General features: G+C 41.5%; 1 protein-coding gene across 3 annotated transcripts in view; it reads left to right on the top strand.

The window, feature by feature from the left end:
- The window catches only part of plch2a (phospholipase C, eta 2a), a 176,037-nt gene extending 153,611 nt beyond the window's left edge, over positions 1–22,426 (top strand). Inside the window, exons 10-24 of one of the 3 annotated variants that reach the window (XM_020620810.1) lie at positions 1,646–1,753; positions 2,043–2,048; positions 4,185–4,334; positions 4,835–4,933; positions 5,524–5,624; positions 6,086–6,174; positions 6,325–6,413; positions 7,519–7,612; positions 7,857–7,964; positions 8,290–8,414; positions 9,205–9,289; positions 11,409–11,555; positions 13,136–13,215; positions 15,783–16,164; positions 19,651–22,426. In XM_020620810.1, coding sequence (XP_020476466.1) covers positions 1,646–1,753; positions 2,043–2,048; positions 4,185–4,334; positions 4,835–4,933; positions 5,524–5,624; positions 6,086–6,174; positions 6,325–6,413; positions 7,519–7,612; positions 7,857–7,964; positions 8,290–8,414; positions 9,205–9,289; positions 11,409–11,555; positions 13,136–13,215; positions 15,783–16,164; positions 19,651–21,290 — 3,303 coding nt within the window. In that variant the 3' untranslated portion in view covers positions 21,291–22,426. Of the gene's footprint in view, positions 1–1,645; positions 1,754–2,042; positions 2,049–4,184; positions 4,335–4,834; positions 4,934–5,523; positions 5,625–6,085; positions 6,175–6,324; positions 6,508–6,758; positions 6,867–7,518; positions 7,613–7,856; positions 7,965–8,289; positions 8,415–9,204; positions 9,290–11,408; positions 11,556–13,135; positions 13,216–15,782; positions 16,165–19,650 lie in introns of all 3 variants that reach the window. The other 2 variants (XM_020620811.1, XM_020620812.1) reach the window with 2 other exon arrangements.

The raw sequence follows: 22,426 nt of genomic DNA on the forward strand, positions 1-22,426 counted from the left end.
GTAGTACAGTAGAACCAAGCAACTAAAAGCCAGAACTTGCAGCATCCATCGGTCTCCGTGGAGTGGTCATAAACAGCACAGCACATGGTCATTGTCATTGTCTGACCCGTTAAAGCCAAGTTAGTTTCCCACATGGCTCGAAGCACCTGTGGGAGGAGAGCATGTTGATGAGCAGCAGAAGGGGAGGGAACAGTACCAAGGTTAATGAGACGTTATTGACACCAGATGCTTTCACTGAAGAGAAGGCACCTTGCCAATATGTGGTATGCTAAGCACTGCTCCACCAGCTGTTACAGCAGCACTACTACCTGTGTGTGCGCTCAGCAGAGTGTTACCGATGGCACCGATGTGTAAGCACTGTAAAGAACACTGAGATCAGGCAGTAGGCAGGAGAGACAGAAGGACAAAGCCACAGGAGGAGGTGGTGAGGAAATGAGAAAGGAAGAGATGAAGTTGAGAATGAAACTGAATCAGAAAGGTGAACAGAAGCAGGGAGTGATGTGGAGCCTGATGAAGGCAGGGAGACAAAGCTTTACCTCATGCTATGTTTTTATTCTCTGGTCAGTGTAGTGACATTTCACCATCCCCATGTCACCCACCACTGACTGATATTCAACATCCTGGCTTCTCTGCAACACTGAGCAGTCTCACTGTGGGTCAGTCATCAGCCACACAGTGCTGCATGCCACCACTGTGACTGCGAATGATTGCGAACCACTGGACAAACTATTCGTTTGTTAGGGAACAGTGAGAGAGGGTCCATGTGGTACAGCTGAACCTGAATGTCCTTCACTGTTGAGCCTTGTATCTCTCTATTCTTCTCCTATTCTTCTCCACTGAGGCCATGTCAGTGGGAATAATGCAAAGTGCAAAAGGTACTGTGAATGGACACAGTTCACACATACTCATCAAATATTACATCCTTTGCAAACCTTTGCTGTTCTGTTTTCCAAGAGAGTTTGCTAGGCAGGACAGGAATTATAGACTTCAGCAATTTCTAAAAGGTGAACATATTAGAAATGTTTCAGACTCTTTGTTATAAATTTCTTGACTGTATTAAAAACAGTCACATGACAGAAACAAAGCTAACTAACCTTTATTTAGACAGAGTAAGTTCTCTCTCTTCTGCAGTAACACCCCATCCACGTTCACACCTGCAGGCTGTAATGGTCACTGTTAAAATAAGAATCCTCTGAGCGTATTGAATTTAGCAAGAGGGTTTTGTTGCTTATTAAGTCAACCTTACATTATCAAGGGGAAAAATGTGTCTCACTTTCATGACCATCAAAAATGGATGTTAATGTAAAACACCTGAAACATCTGCATGTCATTCAGTAACATGTGCAGAGTGGAAACACCATACTGTGTCATCTCAAACACCAGCAAATAGGCCTGTTCCTGTTTTCTGCTAAATACAGATTTGTTTGCTCCTGTTTCAGCCTATATGACCACTGGTCCTTGGCAGTGAGTAGGGTCGACTGAGAGGACTTAGAGTAAATATGGCAAATTGTAATTGCAAAACATGTTCTGTACCTTTAACCTCCCGGACTCCAGAAATGCCCTTTGACCCATGCATTGATTAAATGACTGTTCCAGCTGTCTATTATAATGTGAAGCTCCACTGATTCGTTCTTCTCTCCGCCAGGGGAAGAAGCTGCCTGCCAACATCGATGAGAATGCAGAGGAGGGGGATGTATCGGATGAAGACAGTGCTGATGAGATGGAGGACGACTGCAAGCTAATGAACGGAGACGTACGTTCCCGGTCCACCTCCTCATCACATGTATCTCTTCTGTCTACCAGAGTTACAGGCAGGCTGTGTGTCTTTGTGTCCAGCTGCTGACATGCGCACGTTTTTCCTATTCCTGATGGTTTAAACTAATCGGCGGTGATGGAGTGTTTTCCTCATCTTTGCTCCTGTACTGCTACCTCTGCTATTTGCTTCTGTCTCTTTCTCAGTGGCTATTTGTTCTCATGTCCTGCTTTTCTCTCTTCCCGTTGTCCCTCCTTCTTCTCTTCAACCTTTGCTTGCTTCTGTAAAGTGGAAGGTACTGTATGAAAAGCTCATCCTCACCTCAGAAATCTCACCCAGTCATGTGCCTTGCTTTCTCATCCTGCCTGTGAAAGTTGACCATGGTAGGCTCAAAAACACTTTGCAGTACTGAATCTTTAAGATGCTCCGTCAGAAGTGTTGTGTATGGCTTCTTTGTCTGGAACCAAAAATCCACATGGAAAGGTGTCTTTTAGGTATTCAAGCTAGTTGAAACAAAGTCAGACTCAAGTAGTACACTTAAAAAAGATTAGCATTAATGACCCCAAAAATTGGTCAGAGGGATCTTGAAAACTAGTAGTAGGAACTTAGCTAGTAGGATTTTGATGGCAGGCGTTGGCTTTAGCAGCCAGCTACAAGTTGGACAATGTTTTTAAAATGGGGATAGTCTCAGAACTTCAAGAAAGGAAAGAATGTGAGAATGATTAAGTTTCTAATAGAGGCTCTGGGAACTGATAAATCATAACAATGATAATGATAAACTTTATATCTCATTTTTGTTTTTGTTTTTTTGTTTTTTTAAACAGCAGACAGCAGCAAGTACAAGTTAGCTTTTGAGCTGCAAGAAAAAATTTCAAGGTGGAGCATCATTAAAATATTAAGGCAACACTGCTAGGATAGGCTAATGTTGTCGTGTTACTTTTTTATTGCCTTCTCCCACTAACACTAACGTAATGATGTTTGTGGTAAGATTTCTCGGTATCAGTTCCTAAGTAATATGTTTAGTTCAAACACATGACAGAATGTGTGGGTTCCTTCTTCACTTTACTAAACAAATGCACTGACAAAAGTTTCTTTAAGTACCGAGGCTGAAGGTGTTGTTAAAGAATTCTGCAAAAAGCATCTTAAGTATTCAATATCTGCTCAAAATATACAGTATTGTGCAAACATTTGACTTATAGCCAGAGAGTTATGTTCCTGTCCTATTTTCCAAGAAGCTGGATGCCCTACCTGCCGAGCACCTTGAAAATCTGTGTGCAGGTGTTCCAAGGAGAACTGGTACTGCTTCCAAGGCAAAGGATTGTCCTACCTGAGTCTCAGTTTGATTTGGGGGAGTTTAGATTTTATAGCAAGCACTTGATTGTTGTTTTTGCTGCACTTTGTAACTTTGCTGCACTTTTGTAAGTAGTTCACTGATAAATAAAAATGTGTATGGCATTATTTTCGAAAGCTTCTTCACTTTGAATGCCAAAGACTTTTTCATGGTGCTGTATTTTCATTAGGGTGGAAAAGCCTCTCAGTCATTTCTTATTTGAAAGAGAAAAAATACAACATACATAATATTTATCAATTCTACAAAAAAAAAAAGAAATCCACCAACATCACATCCATCGTATCAGATGGACAGCACTGACTGAACCACCGTCTTTAAAAGTCAAAGCACAATATTGGTCTTATATATTCTGTTTTGACTCATCTGCACTGAGCACATAGACATAATGCTGTTCATGGAGCATGTTGCTGCTGCCTGTGGCCTGATTACACACTGAGGAGGTTTATGGATAAACTCTGCCACCATGTGCACAAACTGTGCATATTATTTTGACTTCTCGAAAAGGACAGCTGTCATTTATTCCACTTCATCCGTTTAAAGGATGCTCCACTGTCACTGTCAGTAACGCTGTCACATGTGGAAGTGCTTACGTTACTGTGGGGTCCATCCATCAGCCGCTCTCAGAGAATCTGCTGTGTGTTACATAATGTATTGCTTCATCTTGGCTCCTTACAAAATGTGAGTTCTTGTAGGATTCTGCATGATGTGGTGTTGTCAGTCTGGGCAGATCAGGTTAAGAGAATTTGCCATGGTTTTTTCTACAGTAGCACCTCAGATAAAGCAAGCTGACGTAAAGGGTCAGTTCACCTAGAATAGGAAAACACTCTTTTTTTCCACTTCAGTGAAATCGTTCCTGAATTAAAATATTTTTTGAGCCATCATTACACTGAGATTTTCGCTGTGTGTCCTGTTCTTGGTTTCCTGCTAATATAAAGTGTCTGCTGCAGTCGTGGAGCGCAGATGTAAAACATGTCACATCTGTGACTCCCAGCAGACTGGAGCTGGTCAGAGTTACCCTAACCTCTTGAATCATGTGATCATGCATCCTCATAAATCTCTGTATAACTGTTCCTCCTCCAGACATCAGCCAACAGGAAGCAGGTGGAGAACATGGCCAAGAAAAAGCTGGACAACCTGATGAAGGAGTCCAAGACCCGAGAGGACCCAGACAGCTTCACCATTGCAGCCTTCCCTCCTGCTGGGAAGCCCACAGGCAAAACTGGCCCTAAGGTAAACACAGACAGAAAGTCAGGGTGAGCCAGTCTCTTCTCTGATGTTTCTGAAATAAATTAGCAGCTAGGATGACACTCTGCAGACAGTGCAATAGAATCTCTGACATGCCATTAGAAGCCTTTCTTTCTGTTCCTGCCTCAGTTTCTTGAAATCCTGTTGCTGATGTCCTGTTTTTGATCATTTTTCTCTGGTGTCTTGTTTTTACTTAATGTTGAGTGTTGAAGCTACAGTATGACAGTGTTCCACATTTAACTGGAATCTTACTGGAGGCTAAAGAAAGTAATGGTAAAGTGATTTCTTTCAGTTTGTATTCAATTATTTAAATCGTCCCAAACAAAGCCTGAAAATAAAATGTCAGTCCAAGTGATAGAAATGTGGCACAAATGTGTGAGTGACAGGGGAAGAACTAATTTGTGTTTTTTTCTCATTATCAGTTAACAAATATTGGAAGTGTTTCCATACAGCAAAACACACAAAACATCTTTCCTTGCTGTCAGGTTAAAAGTGATGATGGGACGGACACAGCGGACGAGGCTAATCCCAGCAGCAACAAGCGTACGAGCTGTTCCTTCATGGGGAGCTTCTCTAAACGCAAAGTTGGTCGTTTTAGTTTTTGTTTCTTTGTTTCCTCAGCACTCTGACAGATACCTGGACAGCTATCCCGAAACGTTTGCATCTTTCTTAGTCATGTAACTTTTAGGATAAGAATAAAGTAATTTCTGAGGAATTTCATAGAGCAAAGGCCCGTTGTTATTTGTGTTTGATGGACATTTGCTGACCCAATGGTCCTGATGTGCACAATGATAAAAACAGAATAAATACAGAATATATACCAGTTGAGAAAGCACATGTTGAAAGAGAAAAACCTAAACTTGATTATTAGTTTAAAAATGATGCAGTGATTAATCAGTGAAAACAGATGAAAGACGGCCTAGCTTTCAATTTGTGTACTCATTCTGTTTGACTGAATCAGGCTACCAGAACTTTGTCTTAAATTTAAGTATTCCAAGGAAAGAACATCTAATTTCTTGATCAGATTATAGAGAATTTCTTAAGCATACGAGATACTTTTCATTTTCAAATTGAATTTTGCCACTAATCCTCTCTTGAAGGCTGTTACGCATGAAAAGAACTCTCACCAATATTCTTTGGTCTCTCACACATTAATACCTCTTTTCTTCTGCAGAAGAAAACGACCAAGCTGAAAAAGACGTCCAGCTTTGAAGACACGGATACAGACCAGGAGAGCACAAGCAGTGCCTCCCGTGCCCCCTTGCACCACAGCAAGTATGCTACACATACTGTATACACACACACCCTTCTAGTTCAGTATGTTTATGTGCAAAATAGATTTGGGCTTAAATCATCATAAAATACATGCACATATGAACATTGTTACTCTATTATATACTGTATTATTGACTCACTCTATATTCAGTTATATGCAAAACTTTGGCCAAATTACACTTTTTGTTTTTTGAAGTAAGGGAAGTAAATACAATGCCTGCAGCAAACAGCCATTTAAAAACAGCCTTTCTTCACATCTTAATGAACTGTTTTTATTTCATGACCTTAAAGGTCAACAATAATTGTGCCTTGTGCTAGTGCCAAACGCTAGCCTTGCACATCTCATTAGGTTGTGTAAGGCAGGTTAGGAGTTGCCCTTAGGAAGTGCCCAGGGCCAGCCAGACCTTTACATATGCATATTTATGTACTTCTGTTACCCCTGACCTTTGGTGGCCTTACAGAAAGAAGAAGACCATGAAGTTATCCAGGGCGCTGTCTGATCTGGTCAAATACACACAGTCTGTGGGTCTCTATGATATCGAGGCACAAGGTGAGCAGTCCTCTTCACTCTAGACAGTTGTTAGCTTCAGGCAAACATACACTGCTAAATCACTTTAGCCTGACTTGACAACATTTAAACAAATGGAAGTCAATGAGAAGGATGAAGAAAACAAAACCGTCTTTGTGTTGTCCTTGGCAGCCAGCTGCAGTTGGCAGGTGTCGTCTCTCAGTGAGACCAAAGCCCACCAGGTGATGCAGCAGAAAGCTTCATCCTTTATCCACTTCAACCAGCGACAACTGTCCCGCATCTACCCTTCATCTTATCGTGTGGACTCATCCAACTTCACCCCCCAGCCCTTCTGGAACGCCGGCTGCCAGCTTGGTATGAGCCTAACCTAACCTACCATGTGCTTCATCGTTGTATTTAAAACACTCAGCCACTCAGGATGTTAACCGATCTACGCTGCTGCCATGGCTCTTATTCATTCTGCTTGTTTATCAAGATGTTTTCTGTCAATTAGCCACAGTCTTACTGATCGCTTTGCGCTCACAAGAGCAGCTGTTAGGCAGCACATTAAAGTAAAATGTATGCAGCCTGCTGATAATGAATAAGTGAACTGTTTTGGATTTCAGTTGCACTCAACTACCAGTCAGAGGGTCGGGTCCTCCAGCTCAATAGAGCCAAGTTCTACAGCAATAGCAACTGCGGCTACATCCTCAAGCCTGCCTACATGTGTGAAGGTCAGGACATAAAACAGATTTTTTCACATCATTTTTGTTGGAAATATGGAGTTTATATTTATCAGGAATATTTTCATTTTAGAATTTCAGATGTGCACTGGCAGGCATGAAATTCAGCATGTTTAGTGGCCCTACTCTTTTTGGTTTGGTTACAATATGTGTTTGCATTAGAGAGAGTATTGTGCTAAAATAACCTCTTTTTTAAATAAGATATCAATGTCAATGTTTAAGTCATATAAGAACAAATTAACTGAGATTCTGAGGAGATGTAAGAAACTATATTACTCTAAAATATTAGAGGATAATTAAAATAACATGAGAGGTACGTGGAATATATTAAATAAATTGATTAGAAACAGTTCTAGAAAGAGTAACTACCCTCAATATTTTATGGATAATGATACACTGGTCAATAGATTGGAGGATGTAGTTGAAAGTTTAATAGGTTCTTTGTGAATGTTGGTCCTGGTTTAGCAAAAAGTATCTGTACAGATGATACATCCGTCACTATAAATAATACAATCGAAAGGAACATGAGTTCTATGTTTTTGAAGCCCATAGCTGAAAAGGAAATTATAGAGATAGTGAACAAATGTGGAAACAAAACATCCAGTGATAGTGATGGTATCACCATGACAACTGTCACTTCAACCAGCGACAACTGTCCCGCATCTACCCTTCATCTTATCGTGTGGACTCATCCAACTTCAACCCCCAGCCCTTCTGGAACGCCGGCTGCCAGCTTGGTATGAGCCTAACCTAACCTATCATGTGCTTCATCGTTGCATTTAAAACACTCAGCCACTCAGGATGATCTATGCTGCTGCCATGGCTCTTATTCCTTCTGCTTGTTTATCAAGATGTTTTCTGTCAATTAGCCACAGTCTTACTGATTGCTTTGCGCTCACAAGAGCAGCTGTTAGGCAGCACATTAAAGTAAAATGTATGCAGCCTGTTGATAATGAATAAGTGAACTGTTTTGGATTTCAGTTGCACTCAACTACCAGTCAGAGGGTCGGGTCCTCCAGCTCAATAGAGCCAAGTTCTACAGCAATAGCAACTGCGGCTACATCCTCAAGCCTGCCTACATGTGTGAAGGTCAGGACATAAAACAGATTTTTTCACATCATTTTTGTTGGAAATATGGAGTTTATATTTATCAGGAATATTTTCATTTTAGAATTTCAGATGTGCACTGGCAGGCATGAAATTCAGCATGTTTAGTGGCCCTACTCTTTTTGGTTTGGTTACAATATGTGTTTGCATTAGAGAACAGTAGTGTGCTAACATGTATGCTAACATAACCTCTTTCTTTAATAAGATATCAATGTCAGTGTTGTCTAAATGTTTAGACAGTGTTGTCTAAACATTTCAATTTCATTTTCTAAGTGAAGCATCACAGTTAAAGTCTTTCTTTTTGCAGGTGCCTTTAATCCCCATGTGGAGGATCCGCTGCCAGGTCAGATGAAGAAACAGCTGGTGCTGAAGATCATCAGTGGACAACAGCTGCCCAAACCCAAAGACTCTATGTTAGGAGACAGAGGAGAGGTAGGACACCCACTTGTACAACTGTAGTGTGGATATTAAGGTAATTAAACAACAGTAAAAACATTTACATTTCAAAAATGATCTAAGAAATGTTTATAGTTTTAAAGATCTCACCCAGTTTGTAATACATCTTTCAGTTTGTGACAGTGTTTGAATAAGTAACACCAAACTGCTTCATGCACCACTTGTCACCTACTACATGCACTTTACTGCCATGAGAATTAGTCTCCTCACAGGTTGTGGAATTCTTGGAATATCATGGAATTTTGTCCAGACAAGGAGAGCCTAGACATTTAAAGCAGAACTTTTCAAAGCCTTTAGTGTCTCCAGAAGTACCTGTGAAAAGGCCGCTAAATGTCTTCAAGTGACATCACTTGAGTCAGCATTGGTTCAGTTTGAAAACTACAAGTGTGAAAAGTGAAAGAAGGTGCAGCCCACTCCCCATCTCCACTTCATCTCTACATCAGTCTGCTGCTGACTGGGTGAAATGAAATCTTTTATAATACTCAGTTCATCTTCCAATTGTTCTAGTGTTACAGGAGTGAAATGATAAATCAGTTGAGTACTTTTAATAAATTAACTAGCTATACCAGGTAGTTCTTACAAAGGGTTTTCAGAGGATCATGCTACTGTGTCACCTTCTCTGAGTGGCGATGCTGATTTTCATCCAAACTCTAGTGTAAATCAGATTTATCCAAAACTGCCAAAGCAGAAATAGAAAGTGGTCACTAAACTGCCCTGGAACTTGACAACAAAGAAGATGGTTAGTAACCCAACATCTTTCTGACAGATCATCGATCCCTTTGTAGAGGTGGAGATCATCGGCCTCCCAGTGGATTGCAGCAAGGAGCAGACCAGAGTGGTGGATGATAACGGTGAGTGATGGAGATGTGAATCATTCAGGTTCTGTCTGCCTGCTTCTATAAAAATGTCCTGTATTGACTAATGAGTAGAGATTTGATATTGTTGTAGAGAAGATAAGATGGTTGTTATGAGTTAGGAGTCGACTGAAAGTTAACGGGCCAGCTACCTGAGAGCGTTGCTGTGTGAGGTTGCCAGCTAGTGTGTAAGCAGTTTGTTTGCCAGCCAGGGTAATCTGTCAACTAGGCCTGTAAGTCCCTACTTCACCAAGATTCTGCAAGGATGCATAGATGAAGTTCACGTTCTGGTGTGACCAGGCTTTAACCGTTCCAATTTAATTAAGATCTAAGGTTAACTACTGGCCTTTTTGCTGCAAACACCTATAGTCTCTGTCTATTGACTTGTAGTGAATTAAGTCAAATTTTCTGGGTATTTTTAATGAAGTTCCGTAAAGATCCATTTTGGGTCCCACTTTACTCACTATTTTTCTTAATGATCTAGGATCCAAAGTAATTAGCAGATGACACAGTCATTTATACAGTGGCTTCCTCCACTGATCAGGCTTTTCAACATTCGCAGTCTGATTTTAACATTGTTCAACATCATCTTCTTGGTCTTAAACTAACATTCAAATCCTGTAAAACAAAGTATATGAGTTTTACTAGAAAACAATGTCAAATTGATCTTTTAAAGTTAAATATAGCTACACTGAATGATGCCGTCATTGACAAAGTCTCTGCATATAAATATCTTGGCTTTGGGTTAGATGACAAGCTGAGTTTTAAATTGCATGTTGAGAAATTAACTGTTTTGCTTAAGCCTATACTTTTCTTTCTGTATAGAAACCAATTTTGTTTTAATGAGTGTCACAGGAGGCAGTTGGTACAGGCAACAATTTTATCTGTACTAGACTATGATGGTATAATATATATGCATGCCTCTGCCAAGACCTTGAAAGCACTTGACTCAGTATATCATGCTGTTATTAGATTTGTTACTGGAGATCCCTTTAGGACTCGCCATTGTGAATTATATCACAAAGTAGGTTGGCCATCTTTGACACTGAGAAGAGAGCATCATTGTATGTTATTTATCTATAAAGCCCTACTTAATAAATTCCCTCCCTCCTGAGTTATAAATCATCAGCATAAACCAGACCAGTTCACAAGAAAATCTTGTTCTGCAGGATTGTTCTTGTTCCTAAAGAAGTAGGAAAGATGTCCTTCTGTTACTATGCCCCGCAAAGATGGAATAGATTGCAGAAAAAGACAAAACTGGCTACTCTCATTCCATGTTTTAGTCCAACTTAAACTGCCTTTATATAGTAATTTGCAGTTTAAATGTGTGTGTAACAGTTGATCTGGAGACTGTGTTTTTAATATGACTTTATTTATGTTGATTGTGTGTTTATATTTTATTGTTTTAATGTGTGACATCTCATATTGGATTTTAAATACTGATTTTATTTGATGCATGTGTATATATCTATTACTGTCTCATTGAAAATGCGAGCTTGCTCTCAACTGGTTTACCCTGATTAAATAAAGGTTGATGATGACTGCTCCTCAGTGCTGCGTTCTCTGAAGTGAGCCACACATGATGTTCAAGTGTTTGCTTGAGGGGAGATGTGGCTTGTTGTGATTTGCCTCTGACGTGATTAATGCATGTGTGCACATTGGAGCAGTGATTGTGACTCTGTGTGTGTGTGTGTGTGTGTGTGTGTGTGTGTGTGTGTGTGTGTGTGTGAGAGAGAGAAAAAAAGCTGTCTGTATAGGCTCTGATCTATAATTGATGCGCTCAGCTTAAAGAGACGTGCACAGGCAGCACCTCTTAGTCGGCTCACAGACACACACACACACACACACACACAGGTGCTGAATAATTGATGAGTGCTGAACTCGCTCTCTGACTCTGTCCTGTACCGTCTGTGCTCTCCATCTCCTATCTCTCTCTCGTCTTGTTTCATCTGCCTAATGTCTCTTCTCTTCTTCGTGTTTGTTTCTCACACGTTCTCCTGTCACCTCTCAAATTTCCTCTGTCCTCCCGCTGCTCTCTCCCTCCCTCCCTCACCCCCTTCCTCTCCATCCTCCTACTACACCGCTGCCTGCGACATCTTTCGGGATGGTACCATAGGGTTCAATCCAATGTGGGAGGAGACTCTGGTGTTCACGGTCCACCTGCCGGAGCTGGCCCTGGTTCGTTTCCTCGTGTGGGATCATGACCCCATCGGCCAGGACTTCATCGGCCAGCGCACCATTGCCTTCAACAGCATGATGCCAGGTATGGTGACACACCAGTTTGGAACTGATAGATACACTTCACCTCACCCACAGATTATGTTTCTATGGTGACCCTTAAAAGTCTTGTTTTGCATTTGGTTTGTCATGTATACAATTTCTATAGTCATACAAATTTTGTTTGCTGAGATTAAGGGATATTAGAGGGTAAGATATGAAGCACTGTTGTCTTTCTCTAAGATAATTTAAATAATGTAGCTTGATCCAGCATATTTATTTTAAGAATGAAAAGTACTGCACTGTGTGGATATCAGAAACTCTTTGGGAATGCTTCTGAGACTACAATTGTTTGGTGCCCCATTCTATTATGAATGACTTCAGTGGAGGTTTTTAACAGAACAGGTCAACATTTTGAAATAGGATTATTTCCATTCTTTCAGAGATTGAGATAGTGAATGTTTGTGTGTTAAGTACTCCGCTAGAGTATGGATGTGCTTAGTCTGCCTCTGCCCTGACCCGAAGTGAAGGAATACACTTAGCATGAATATGTTGCTGATTGTGTAATCAATGCTAGTGATGTCCTAGATCAGTTATAAGGCTCACTGGGCACTTGAATGCACTCTTGGCAGCTGTGTCATATAGGTTAATCGAAGTATATGATGGTACTTGTACTGGCAGACAACAGTATTAAAGAACTGAAAAAGAGAGAGACACACCTATAATTCATACAAAAAGAGATAAATTTGAAAACAACAATTCGTGGTTTGAGGGGGAGTTATTATCGGTACTGGATCTGCTTTGTGAAGATCAAGAGTTCATCCATCTGCCCAGGACTCAGTTGCAGTATTTCCAGCTAAGTCACTGAACAAGACCACACAAGATCATACTGATCAAACCAAAGTAAGTTCATATGCATCAAAAATGAACTCAGAGGAAAAGCCATGACATGTACTGACCATGTGTTCAGTCCATATAGGCTCTGACCTTCACAATAACAATACTCTTTGGATGCCAGCTACTTTTCTTTTGTCATTAATTGTGTCATGTTTATATGTAGCCCAGTGAGATAATGGCATTTACTTTTAATTTACATTCAAGAAAAAACAATTAATCAGGTGTTTAAAGCTAGAAGAGAAGGCAAAAGTGGACATAATTTTGAAGTACTGAATACATACTGTATACAGAAAGTAGTACTGGGCCAAGTACCAAGCCTTAAGGGACACCATGCCTTACAGTATCAAGATCCAGTTAGTGGGTTGCAGTCAGTGACTTTATAGGTGGTCATGTGCAAATGTGAGGTAGTGTACTGTATGTGTGTCAGTGTGTGTATTGTTTTTGGTGGATTCTTTTATGTATTTATTATACTTGCTGCCTGATTGTATACTTTGGATTTTCATGATCTTATCTATGTTTTTAATGTAATGCACCTTGAGGTGCCACTGTGTATGAAAGGCACTGTAGAAATAAACTTGACTTGGAGTGTAACATCAACCACAGATAAAGGAAATGATGATGGTGGACCTTTGTTGCCCTTCTGAATGATACAACACATGTTTAGCTGTCTCTATCTGCACCCTTGTGTTTGACTTACTGATGATGTGGCTATGCCTATGGTTTGTGCAGGCTATCGCCACGTGTACTTGGAAGGCATGGAGGAGGCTTCCATCTTTGTTCATGTAGCTGTGAATGACATCGCTGGTAAGGTAGGTGCCACCTGGAAGTGTGAAAAATCTGCATCAACATCTAAACCTTTCCTATGAAATAAGCTTCCTTCTGTTCATTTCAACATAAATTCCAGCTGAAACAATTACTCTACTAAACAAACTCTATTAAACAATTACTTAAGGGAAATGAAAATTATGTTGTGACAGTTTCTGTTGCCCTACATTGACTGTGTGTATTATTGCTGCTATTTCTGTTTCAAAGTGTTGTTTCTGGATCACAAAAAAGTTGTCGCTGTGACCATATGGGTGTTGGTTGTCTCCCTCTGCCCACTCAGCTGTCTCCAGCCATACTCTAAATGACCTCTGTCTTATTCATTGTCCTTGCTTTGAACTTTGTCTTGCTCAGTTGTTTTTGTGTGCTTCCTGTTATATTTTCTCTCACCCCCACCCTGCCCATTTTTCTCTCTCTCTCATCCTCCCCCTTTCTGATTTTTACTCTCTTCCTGTGTGTCTTTGTTATTTCAGTGGACCACTCTTTTTCCAAACGCTCCATTTAGAGGCAAGACATTTTTAGGAGTCCTGAAGCTGCCACTCAAAACTCAGGTGTAGTGAGACCCAGTCAGCATCTTGCATGAGCCACACGCTCCACCCTTTTTGCCACCTCAGTGACACACTCCCCCCTGCACACAACCCTCTTGTCAGCCAACTGCGAGCATCACAAACTATAAGGCCAACTCATGCCTCACATGAGTTATGACGGCTTGACGTGTCTGCATCTTCATTAAACTCCCCAAGTAGATCCAATGTCATCAGCCTGCACAGAGAGAGCTGTGAGTCAGGACCTCTGCCAGGCTGCAGTGACTTCTCTCTGCTGTTTTTTTGCAGAGAACATTTTTTCCTCCTAACTCAGGAGTTTTTTCAGTGTGCTGCACTGCAGGGGTATACAGTTCCAGTGCATCTGAGGACATTCATCTCTACCCTTGTTTTTTTTGTTGTTGTTTTTTTTTTTTCAATGACTATGTATGCTGTCTTTTTCTTTCATTATGGAAAACAATGTGTAGACATTTTCCTGACAGGTGTTTTTTGTCAAATGACTTATTTTTGAAATTTCTCATCTGCACAGCAAATCATTTTCTTGGTTTTCTGTTCAATTTCAGCAGACCTTTTCTTAGGCACATCTAGCTAAAACTAAGTCAGTCTAATCCAGCATTCTTGCAGTAAATCCTCCCTTCATGAAGGTGATAATGTTCAGTTTTTGTTCAAGCTGCTTTAGACGGGCTGGGCTGCTGTCGAACTGCAGAGCATTGTAGAGGGGTCTGTGTTATGTCTAGCATCATCTATATAAATTAGGTCAACAAAATAATAGAAACATCTGTCAGTATGATGCAAAGATTTGTGGACCAAAAGTATCTCAGCTAGCAGGACATGATTTATTGAGCTTCATCTCCTAGTGATTATCATGTGCGGCTCAGCCTGCTTCCCTGTTTTTCACTCCACCAAAGACTCTTTTCTTTATCACCTTGTCTTTTTGTCTGTGGTGCTGCTTTCCTGTTGGCGGTTGTTCAGTAAGCCATTTGTCACAGTGGTCAGACTATTTGGATCTACTTCTTTCACATTGTTTAAAGGTTTTGTGATAAGTAATGGCAAGGATTGTAGGTGACACGATGCCTTGTCTCACTAAAGCGCTTTTTGATTTGGTCTTCCTGTGGAGTGGTCTAACATCATTTACCAGAATGTCAAAATGAAATGCACAGTCATCGTTGTCAGTGTACGGTATGAATGTTCTCATCATTATCATTTCTACCCCAGTCACTGACTTTTGACCCATAACATGCAGCAGCTAATATGTTACATTTTAAAGTGAAACAAGTGCAACAAATAGGCAGATCATTTGAAGGTGAGCTTTACTACTTTTTTCAGTCAACTTTTTGTATTGGTTGCACACAAGAATGTTCTTATGGATCTGGATTTGTCCACCATTTTAAACGTTTTCTATGATTATGGCATTTTCTTATTCTAATGGCATTTGTTTTGTAGGTAGCAAATGTGCCAAACTACATTGAAATGTGTTACTTTGTCTTATGTTTAACCCATTACTGCCATGTTAATCAGATCCCTCCACAGTGTCTATTTAATGAGTGCCAAAACTGGAACTCTTCCATTTCTACACACACTAGTTGCAGAGCAGGCTGTGTGTGTTTAATGTTGACACATAGCTTCAAGCATGTATTTATTTAATTAATATGTTACCACTGGGACAACAGCTGCTGTATACAGATGTGTCGGTACTTAAAATGTCTAACAGGCTAAACATTTTGAATCCAAGTGGAATTCAAAGCTATTCAGCATGGATTAGAGCTCATGTTAAAACTATCAATGATCATTCACACATTATTGCAGGAAATGTCTTAGGTAAATGTGGAAATTGATGGAAATTGTTACTTTCTAAGCATGCTTGCTGTGTAAAAATTGCCTCTGCAATAATGCAATATGGACCCCCACTTATAATATTTTGTTATTTTCTAGTATGACCTCTCTCTGATTAATTTTGGATTGTTAACATTTTTTTGTGCTATGACAATGATGTTTTCTTCTGTTTTTCTCAGGCCAAAGCAGCCAGCGGCATAAAAGGACTGTTTCACAGAAACCCAAAGCAGTCTTCCCTGGACAGCCATGCTGCTGCACAGCACAGCCGTAAGCACCCGTTTGGTGCCCACCTCCTGCGCCGCACTGCCAGTGCACCCACCAAAGGCCAGCCCAAAATCAAGAAAGGCTTCCCAGAGATTGCCATCGATACCAAAGACTACAGCTCAGAGGGCGCTAGTGAGGAACGAGAATCTGAGGAGAAAGACAAGGCCTCTGCTGCCTCCTCTCATCAGCCCACACCACCACAGCACCACAACGGGGATTCACTGGCATCCCACCAAGCCCTGGGGCCCTGGGACCATCCTGACACTAATGCGGCTTTTCACTCTGGGGACGGTAAAGGTAAGAGCTCACGTTCTGCTCAGCGACAGCCCACGTGTGAGCCTCTGAAACGGGCCAGTCAGCTCTGCTTTCGTGACCCACTGGACACAAAGCCAGGGGTGTTTGCCCGTGTTGCATGTAACAGCTCAAGCAGGGTGGGGGTGTCCTCCAACTGCATCACATGTGTGATTGGCTCCAATGAGAGTCCAGAGGCTGAAAGAAAGGGCCATGTTGAGGAAAGGCAGGACTGCAAGTCCAAAATGGCAGATGGAGAGAGACAGGACAGAAGTAATTGCACCTCCTCAACCAATAGACAGGTTCAGCCAGAGCCTATAGCCAAGTCCCAGCCCCCAGCTGCCCAGTTAGAATTACAGAAACCTCCCCCCAAACCCAATTCCTGCATGGAGGCCCAGTTTCAGTTCTCACCCCAGGCTCTCCTCCGACCGATCCCCTACCGTAGATCCAAAGCTAGGCAAACTCTGGGTGCCCCGCACATCCGACCTAAGCCTGACACGTCACAGAGGAACGCCCGGTCCTGCTGTGTTCTTCACAGACACTCTCCCAACACTGTAACACCAGCGCCAAGCCTCACAACAGGCTGCAGGACCAACCTCCGTTGGCAGCAAGCAACACCACCAAACTATGGTACTGTTTGTGGCTCAGTGCTCAACCCATTGACAAACAGTAATGAAAATGAAGGTCTCCTGCTCAGTGATAGCAGCTGTGACAGCTTTGGCAGTCTGAGCAGCTTGGAGTCACCTCCTATGCTGCCTCCACGTTCTGTCCTTGACAGCCGCAAGAGGGCTGTAGGCACCCTCCAGCGAGAGATGAACGCCCTGTTTGCCCAGAAAATGGATGAATTACGCCATAAGTCCCCCATGATCTTCGCTGGTAAGATGGATCTGAGGCAGCCTTACCAATAACCGAGTAGCTGCTGTGTAGTGGCTGTAGTGGGCCTTTTACATACTGTGAACTGTGGACTTCCAGTTAGCCTTCATACTATATGCCAAGACCACAATAGTTTAGTAGCATATGCTGTCAAAATCTGCCGTCTACTGTCTACCTGTAAGACACCTTGACATCCTGTGTGTCCCCAGTAGTTTGAGGACACCCAATTCATTCTTTCCATCATTACCAATTCAGAGTTCACTTCTAGATTTTGTAGTTTTCATCTAAGCCTCATAGATTCCTATTTCATTTGACTGATTCCAGTTTTGCTTGTCATTGCCTTAAAATGCTATATCTAATACTCCCCAACTGCTTGACAGATGAGAGAAGTGGTAAGTTTTTAACCTAAACTTAGTAGAAGTAAAGTACATAAATACATATTATATACCCTCATATTACATACCCTCTACCCCCTTTCAGTCAGGCAACAGCTAGCTGTCCCTCCCAAGCACGCGACAGTGTTCCAGACTGTTTGCCACAGGCTGTTTAATTCAGTACAGCTGCACCAAATAATGCCTTCAGTCTGGTTCTCGGCATGTGTGTAGGTTCAAAAGTGTGAGTTCCATCTGGAGCCTTGACAGTGTGCTGATTGTTATCTGTTAGTTAAGCTACGTAGGTCATGCTAGAAGTGTAAGGTTCTCTGTAAACTCCTCATTAACTTAAAAATAATAAGTATATCCTAGAAGAAATTGGCATTTGACAATAGGCCAAAACTGATTTCTCTAGACTCTTGGTATGGACAAGCACTTTTTTCTTTCCTGGCAAACTCACAACTATTTAATCTGTGCAAATGTAGTTTAATCTACCCTATCTAATCATAAATTCATCAAATCATACATTTTGTTCTACAACCCTTTTCTCATAATACTTTTATCATATGAGCTCCTTTTCTTGTAAATTATAACTTTGTTTTTAGAATAAAGTCTTAATGACCTACAACAACAACCACTCCTCAGTATCTTGGTTTATCATGTAGTGGCCATCGGTGTTTTTACTATTAAACTGAGTTTTGTGGAAAATCAAGTACTGTGCAGTACGTTTGGGGCATTAGGTTTTTTGCTTTGTTACAATAGCGGCTGTTTACTGACATTTGTTAGTCATATGATGTTGGCAGATACTCTACTAGTTAGGAACTTGTATTATAAGTCTCTGTCTCAGCAGCTTTACCTCCCATCCTTCTCAATGTAAAACAATGCTGTAATGTTTGTTCTCTATCCTGTTCTCTCTCTCTCCTTGCCTCCATTCTTCCTCTGCCTTCCAGTTTTGCTAAACTCCTCTTTCCTCTGTCCCTTTTGCACGCTCTCTCTGTTCCTAGTGCAGAATTGAGGGGATGACCAGATCCAGGTAAACCTCTTGCATGCCTTTAAATTCATCCTGTGCATCTTCACCTTCACTTCACCCATCAGCCTCTCTGTGTCACTAGCCTGCTTCTCTCAAGACCTGTATGTCACATATTCTCTATGTTCATATAAATTTGAAACTATGCTAAATCAAATTGGAGTAATGGGAGCACCATGCCATTTTTGTCTGTTCACATCATTGTATAGTATAAGGATGTGTTTTGAGTCTTGGAGTAATTCCAGTTGATCCTCACTTGCTTTCATAGTTTTTACCCCAATCAGACAGTCATAATATAAAACACAACTGCACTCCTCATGTTAATTGGTTAGATTTGGAAACATCACTTAGAGAAATGTGGTAAGCAGAAATGCGTTCACACGGATTTATTTTATGACGACCAAAAAAAGGTCATGGTAAACTCTGTGGCCAACATCCATCATGGTTTACAGACCTGTCTTCAGCTTGGACTTGATGTAGTAGCTAGTCATAGGCACAAACAGTTTTCCTTTACATTAAGGACATTTCTGGTGTGCTTTAGTGGATGTTGCCTTTTGAAAAAGATGGTTTAGATAATATAGAACATTTGTGGGATGGTGTTTGTTTGACAGCTTGGGTTTCTTGGACCTTGAATTAAATTTGTTTTGTCAAGTTTTGGGGACTGGAAGTGGTTTTCTAAATTTAACTCCAGCTTAAAATTCTGTAAGCCTCAGTGAACTGATTCTTCTACTGTGTCAAAGATAACATGAGGCAGAAATGTTCATACACCACATCCACCATTCACATCTTTTTTGTAAATATTGTCCTGCAGAGGGTTTTTTTAGTCCTCAAACCTTCAGGTTTTGTTTAAAAGTGAAGAAAATATTTTTTGCCAATGCAGTTTTAAACCCACATCCCAACAAAAAGAGCAGACTTGACTTGTTCACTGCCTGCACTTTAAAATGCATCAAATGTCAAGCACATGAAGAATGCAAGAATATGCACATGCATGAATATGAGCTCAGTGCAGAACAGCAAACTGTATTCAGCAAAATGTGAATCACATCTGGCAAAATTTTGCTTACTTAGGCCAGAGTCCAAGCTGATACCAAACCATGGGATTAGATAGGTGAATATCTGGTTTTTAAGCAGATGCAGTTACCAATTTTACAGCCAAAATGCTTTCAGTGACCAAAAAAAGACACTGATGATAATTACGCATTTCTTTGTTCCTCTCCACAGACTGTTCCACCATGCAGACACCAGCTTCCCCTCTTCATCTTCTTGCACTAAACTCTGAAGACGCTAGTAACACATGCTTTGCCCACTCTGTCTCCACTCCAGAAGAAAGCCTGTCTTCACATCACTCCTTGTCTGTACCGCTGCACTCACCATCCATAGCAATAAATGCAGACTCCCCAATGACTGTTCTTTCAAATGGAGTTTCAGACAGTCCTGTCAAGTTGCACGGAGACCCTAAAAAACCTCCTGTTGTTTGCAGAACTTCGTCACTCACTCTGACAAACCCTACTGAGAAATTTGTACCATCCCAGTGCAGCCAAGACACCCAGATCTCATCAAAGCAGAGGGAAGATCAAGAATTTCAGACAGAAAAGAGAAGTGACACAGCACAGTTGATGTCTAACCACAGAGCAGAGTCTCCTGCTGCATCAGTGTCCCCTGGAACCTCTGCAGTTGCTCCAGCACAGACAGCCCAGGCCAGAAGAGCACTTTTTAGCAATCTGATGTTAAGCGCACCAGTAAGAAGAACAAAAAGTGAAGGTCATGTTCGGATGGCTGTAGCCTCAGCTGGGCAGGCCCAGTCACCAGTACCTGAGGTCTGCACGGATGCTACTATGAATGACCGCCTTTGGATCAAGCTGGAGCCAGGCAGCCACCGTGACAGCATGTCCTCCTCCTCTAGTATCTCTTCCAATGACACTGTCGTTGACCTGTCCCTGCCTAACCTAGCCAGGAAGAGCCTCACCAGCCTGCCAACAGCCAGCAGCACCTGTGACCCTACCTGGATCAGCTGCCGTCACTCAGCATTAGTTTCCCACGATGCCCTGCGAGTCAGCAAGAGCAAGTCAAACCCTAATCTTCAGCAAAGCGAGTGCCCCAAAGATGAGCTCAAGCCCTGCCCCCTGCAACCCCCTCAAGAAGCTTCTCTGGACACACCCAGGAGATTATATCAAAGGAGGCACACCTGGAACCGGCTCTACATGGAAGGGCTCAAGCAGTCATCAACCAGGAGGCCATCCTCAGCAGTTACGACCCCAACAGATACAGCCTCTATGTCCAAAAGCCTTGGAGATCTGACCTCTGATGACATTTCCTGTAACTTTGAAAGCAAGTACCGCAGCATTAGCCGCAGCTTCACTGTTAGGCCAACCAGGGACCAGCTCCGCAAGGGTAGTCCACAGAAGTCTCGACCACCCAGCGACTTGGCTGAGCAACTTCGGAAGCTGACTGACGTGGAGCCCCTGACTGCTAGTGACTTTGCCCCAGAAAACAGGCCTAGAGAGTCACAGGAGGAGCCTATGGATGAGACCCTGGTGCGAAGGACCTCCTCTAGGAGCCAAAGTAGGGTGCGCTACATTGCAAACAGGGCTAAGAAGGCCCAGGAAAGGCAGAGACTCCAGGGGCTGCTCCAGGGCAGGAGTGCAAGCTTTAGCCTTACTTGTAGCATTGGCAGTGAAAGTAGTGCTAGTCCTGTTGAGGAGAGGGGAAACCCTGAAGGGGCGTGTTGCGTAGCCCGGAGTCCCTGCACCAGTCTGGACCTGCTGAGTCAGCTCACCCCCCTAGGTTCCCCCTCTCCTAGACAGTCCCAGTCCTCCCCAGACTCTGAAAACAATGACGTCTTTTTCATGATCAATCTCTAAGAACTGGCTGACTTGGAACTGAGTGTGACAGGGACAGCTAGAAACCCGTTTAGAATACAGTCCGGTTTTCTCAAGTAGAAATCTTGTTTCATATATTGCAGAATATCTCACAGAAAACTTTCATAATGCAGATTATTTCAGCATGTCACAGATAGCTGTGATATACTGAATTCATCATGAACAATCACATTTTGAGGTTGTGCAAGATCCATTTTTTTAACCTGTGCATTCAGAAAACTGTCTTTCAGCTAACAAAGGATTCTTTTAAAAGCAACTATTATAGCTCTGTCATCTGTTTGCACCACATGTTAGAAAATTGCCAGAATGTATTTAGTGAAAAATACCGAGAGTTTTTATATGGCTGTTTAGGTTGACTGCTCTCATGTCTGAGAATTTTTTTGAAACTTTACAAGAGCATACGGTAGCAATAGATCACAACTAGAGGGCAGGATTTTAAATAATTCTTTTATTTACTTGAACTGTAATGGCATATTTAACTGAACTGAAATTTAGATACTTTAGGTCAGATTGTTTATATCAGCCCACCCATCCATTAGCAATATTCTGAAAATGATGGCATGGTATAATATTGAAGATAATGTACTGTTTGATGATAAAAGCTATGGCATGTCTTGTGTTTTTGCTGGAAAAATGGAAACAAATGAATCCTTCATTGCAGGATGAATTATCTTAATTTTTTAGTGTTTTTGTAGTGGTTACATTGTAATTTGACCAAGCTGCCATTATTTTACTAACCTTCATGATCTATGGCATGTCACAGCACTCCGATCCTGTAATAACAGTGTTAGATGCTCAGTATCAAGTTTAGCCCTTTTGAATTGACTGCATGTCTTTTACTGTACTTTAATGTTCATCCTATGGCTGTTTACAAAGGCTTTTTAATGAAGTAAATATTCCAAACTTCTTTTTTGGATTGTCTGACGGTGGTCATAAGAGCATCATGTCGGTAACCCAGTGTCCCCATTGGTCTTACTGAGACACAATGGAAATGATTTGTTTTGAAGCACGTTTATTTGTTGACCTGCTGTATTGTTTGCACTGCCATGCCAGTTCTTTGTGCAAAATTTTAGGGACAATATTTAATTCAAACAATGTGTAATTATGACCTGAATAAA

Source organism: Monopterus albus, unplaced genomic scaffold (assembly GCF_001952655.1).
Source record: "Monopterus albus unplaced genomic scaffold, M_albus_1.0 scaffold248.1, whole genome shotgun sequence".
Taxonomy (NCBI): Eukaryota; Metazoa; Chordata; class Actinopteri; order Synbranchiformes; family Synbranchidae; genus Monopterus; species Monopterus albus.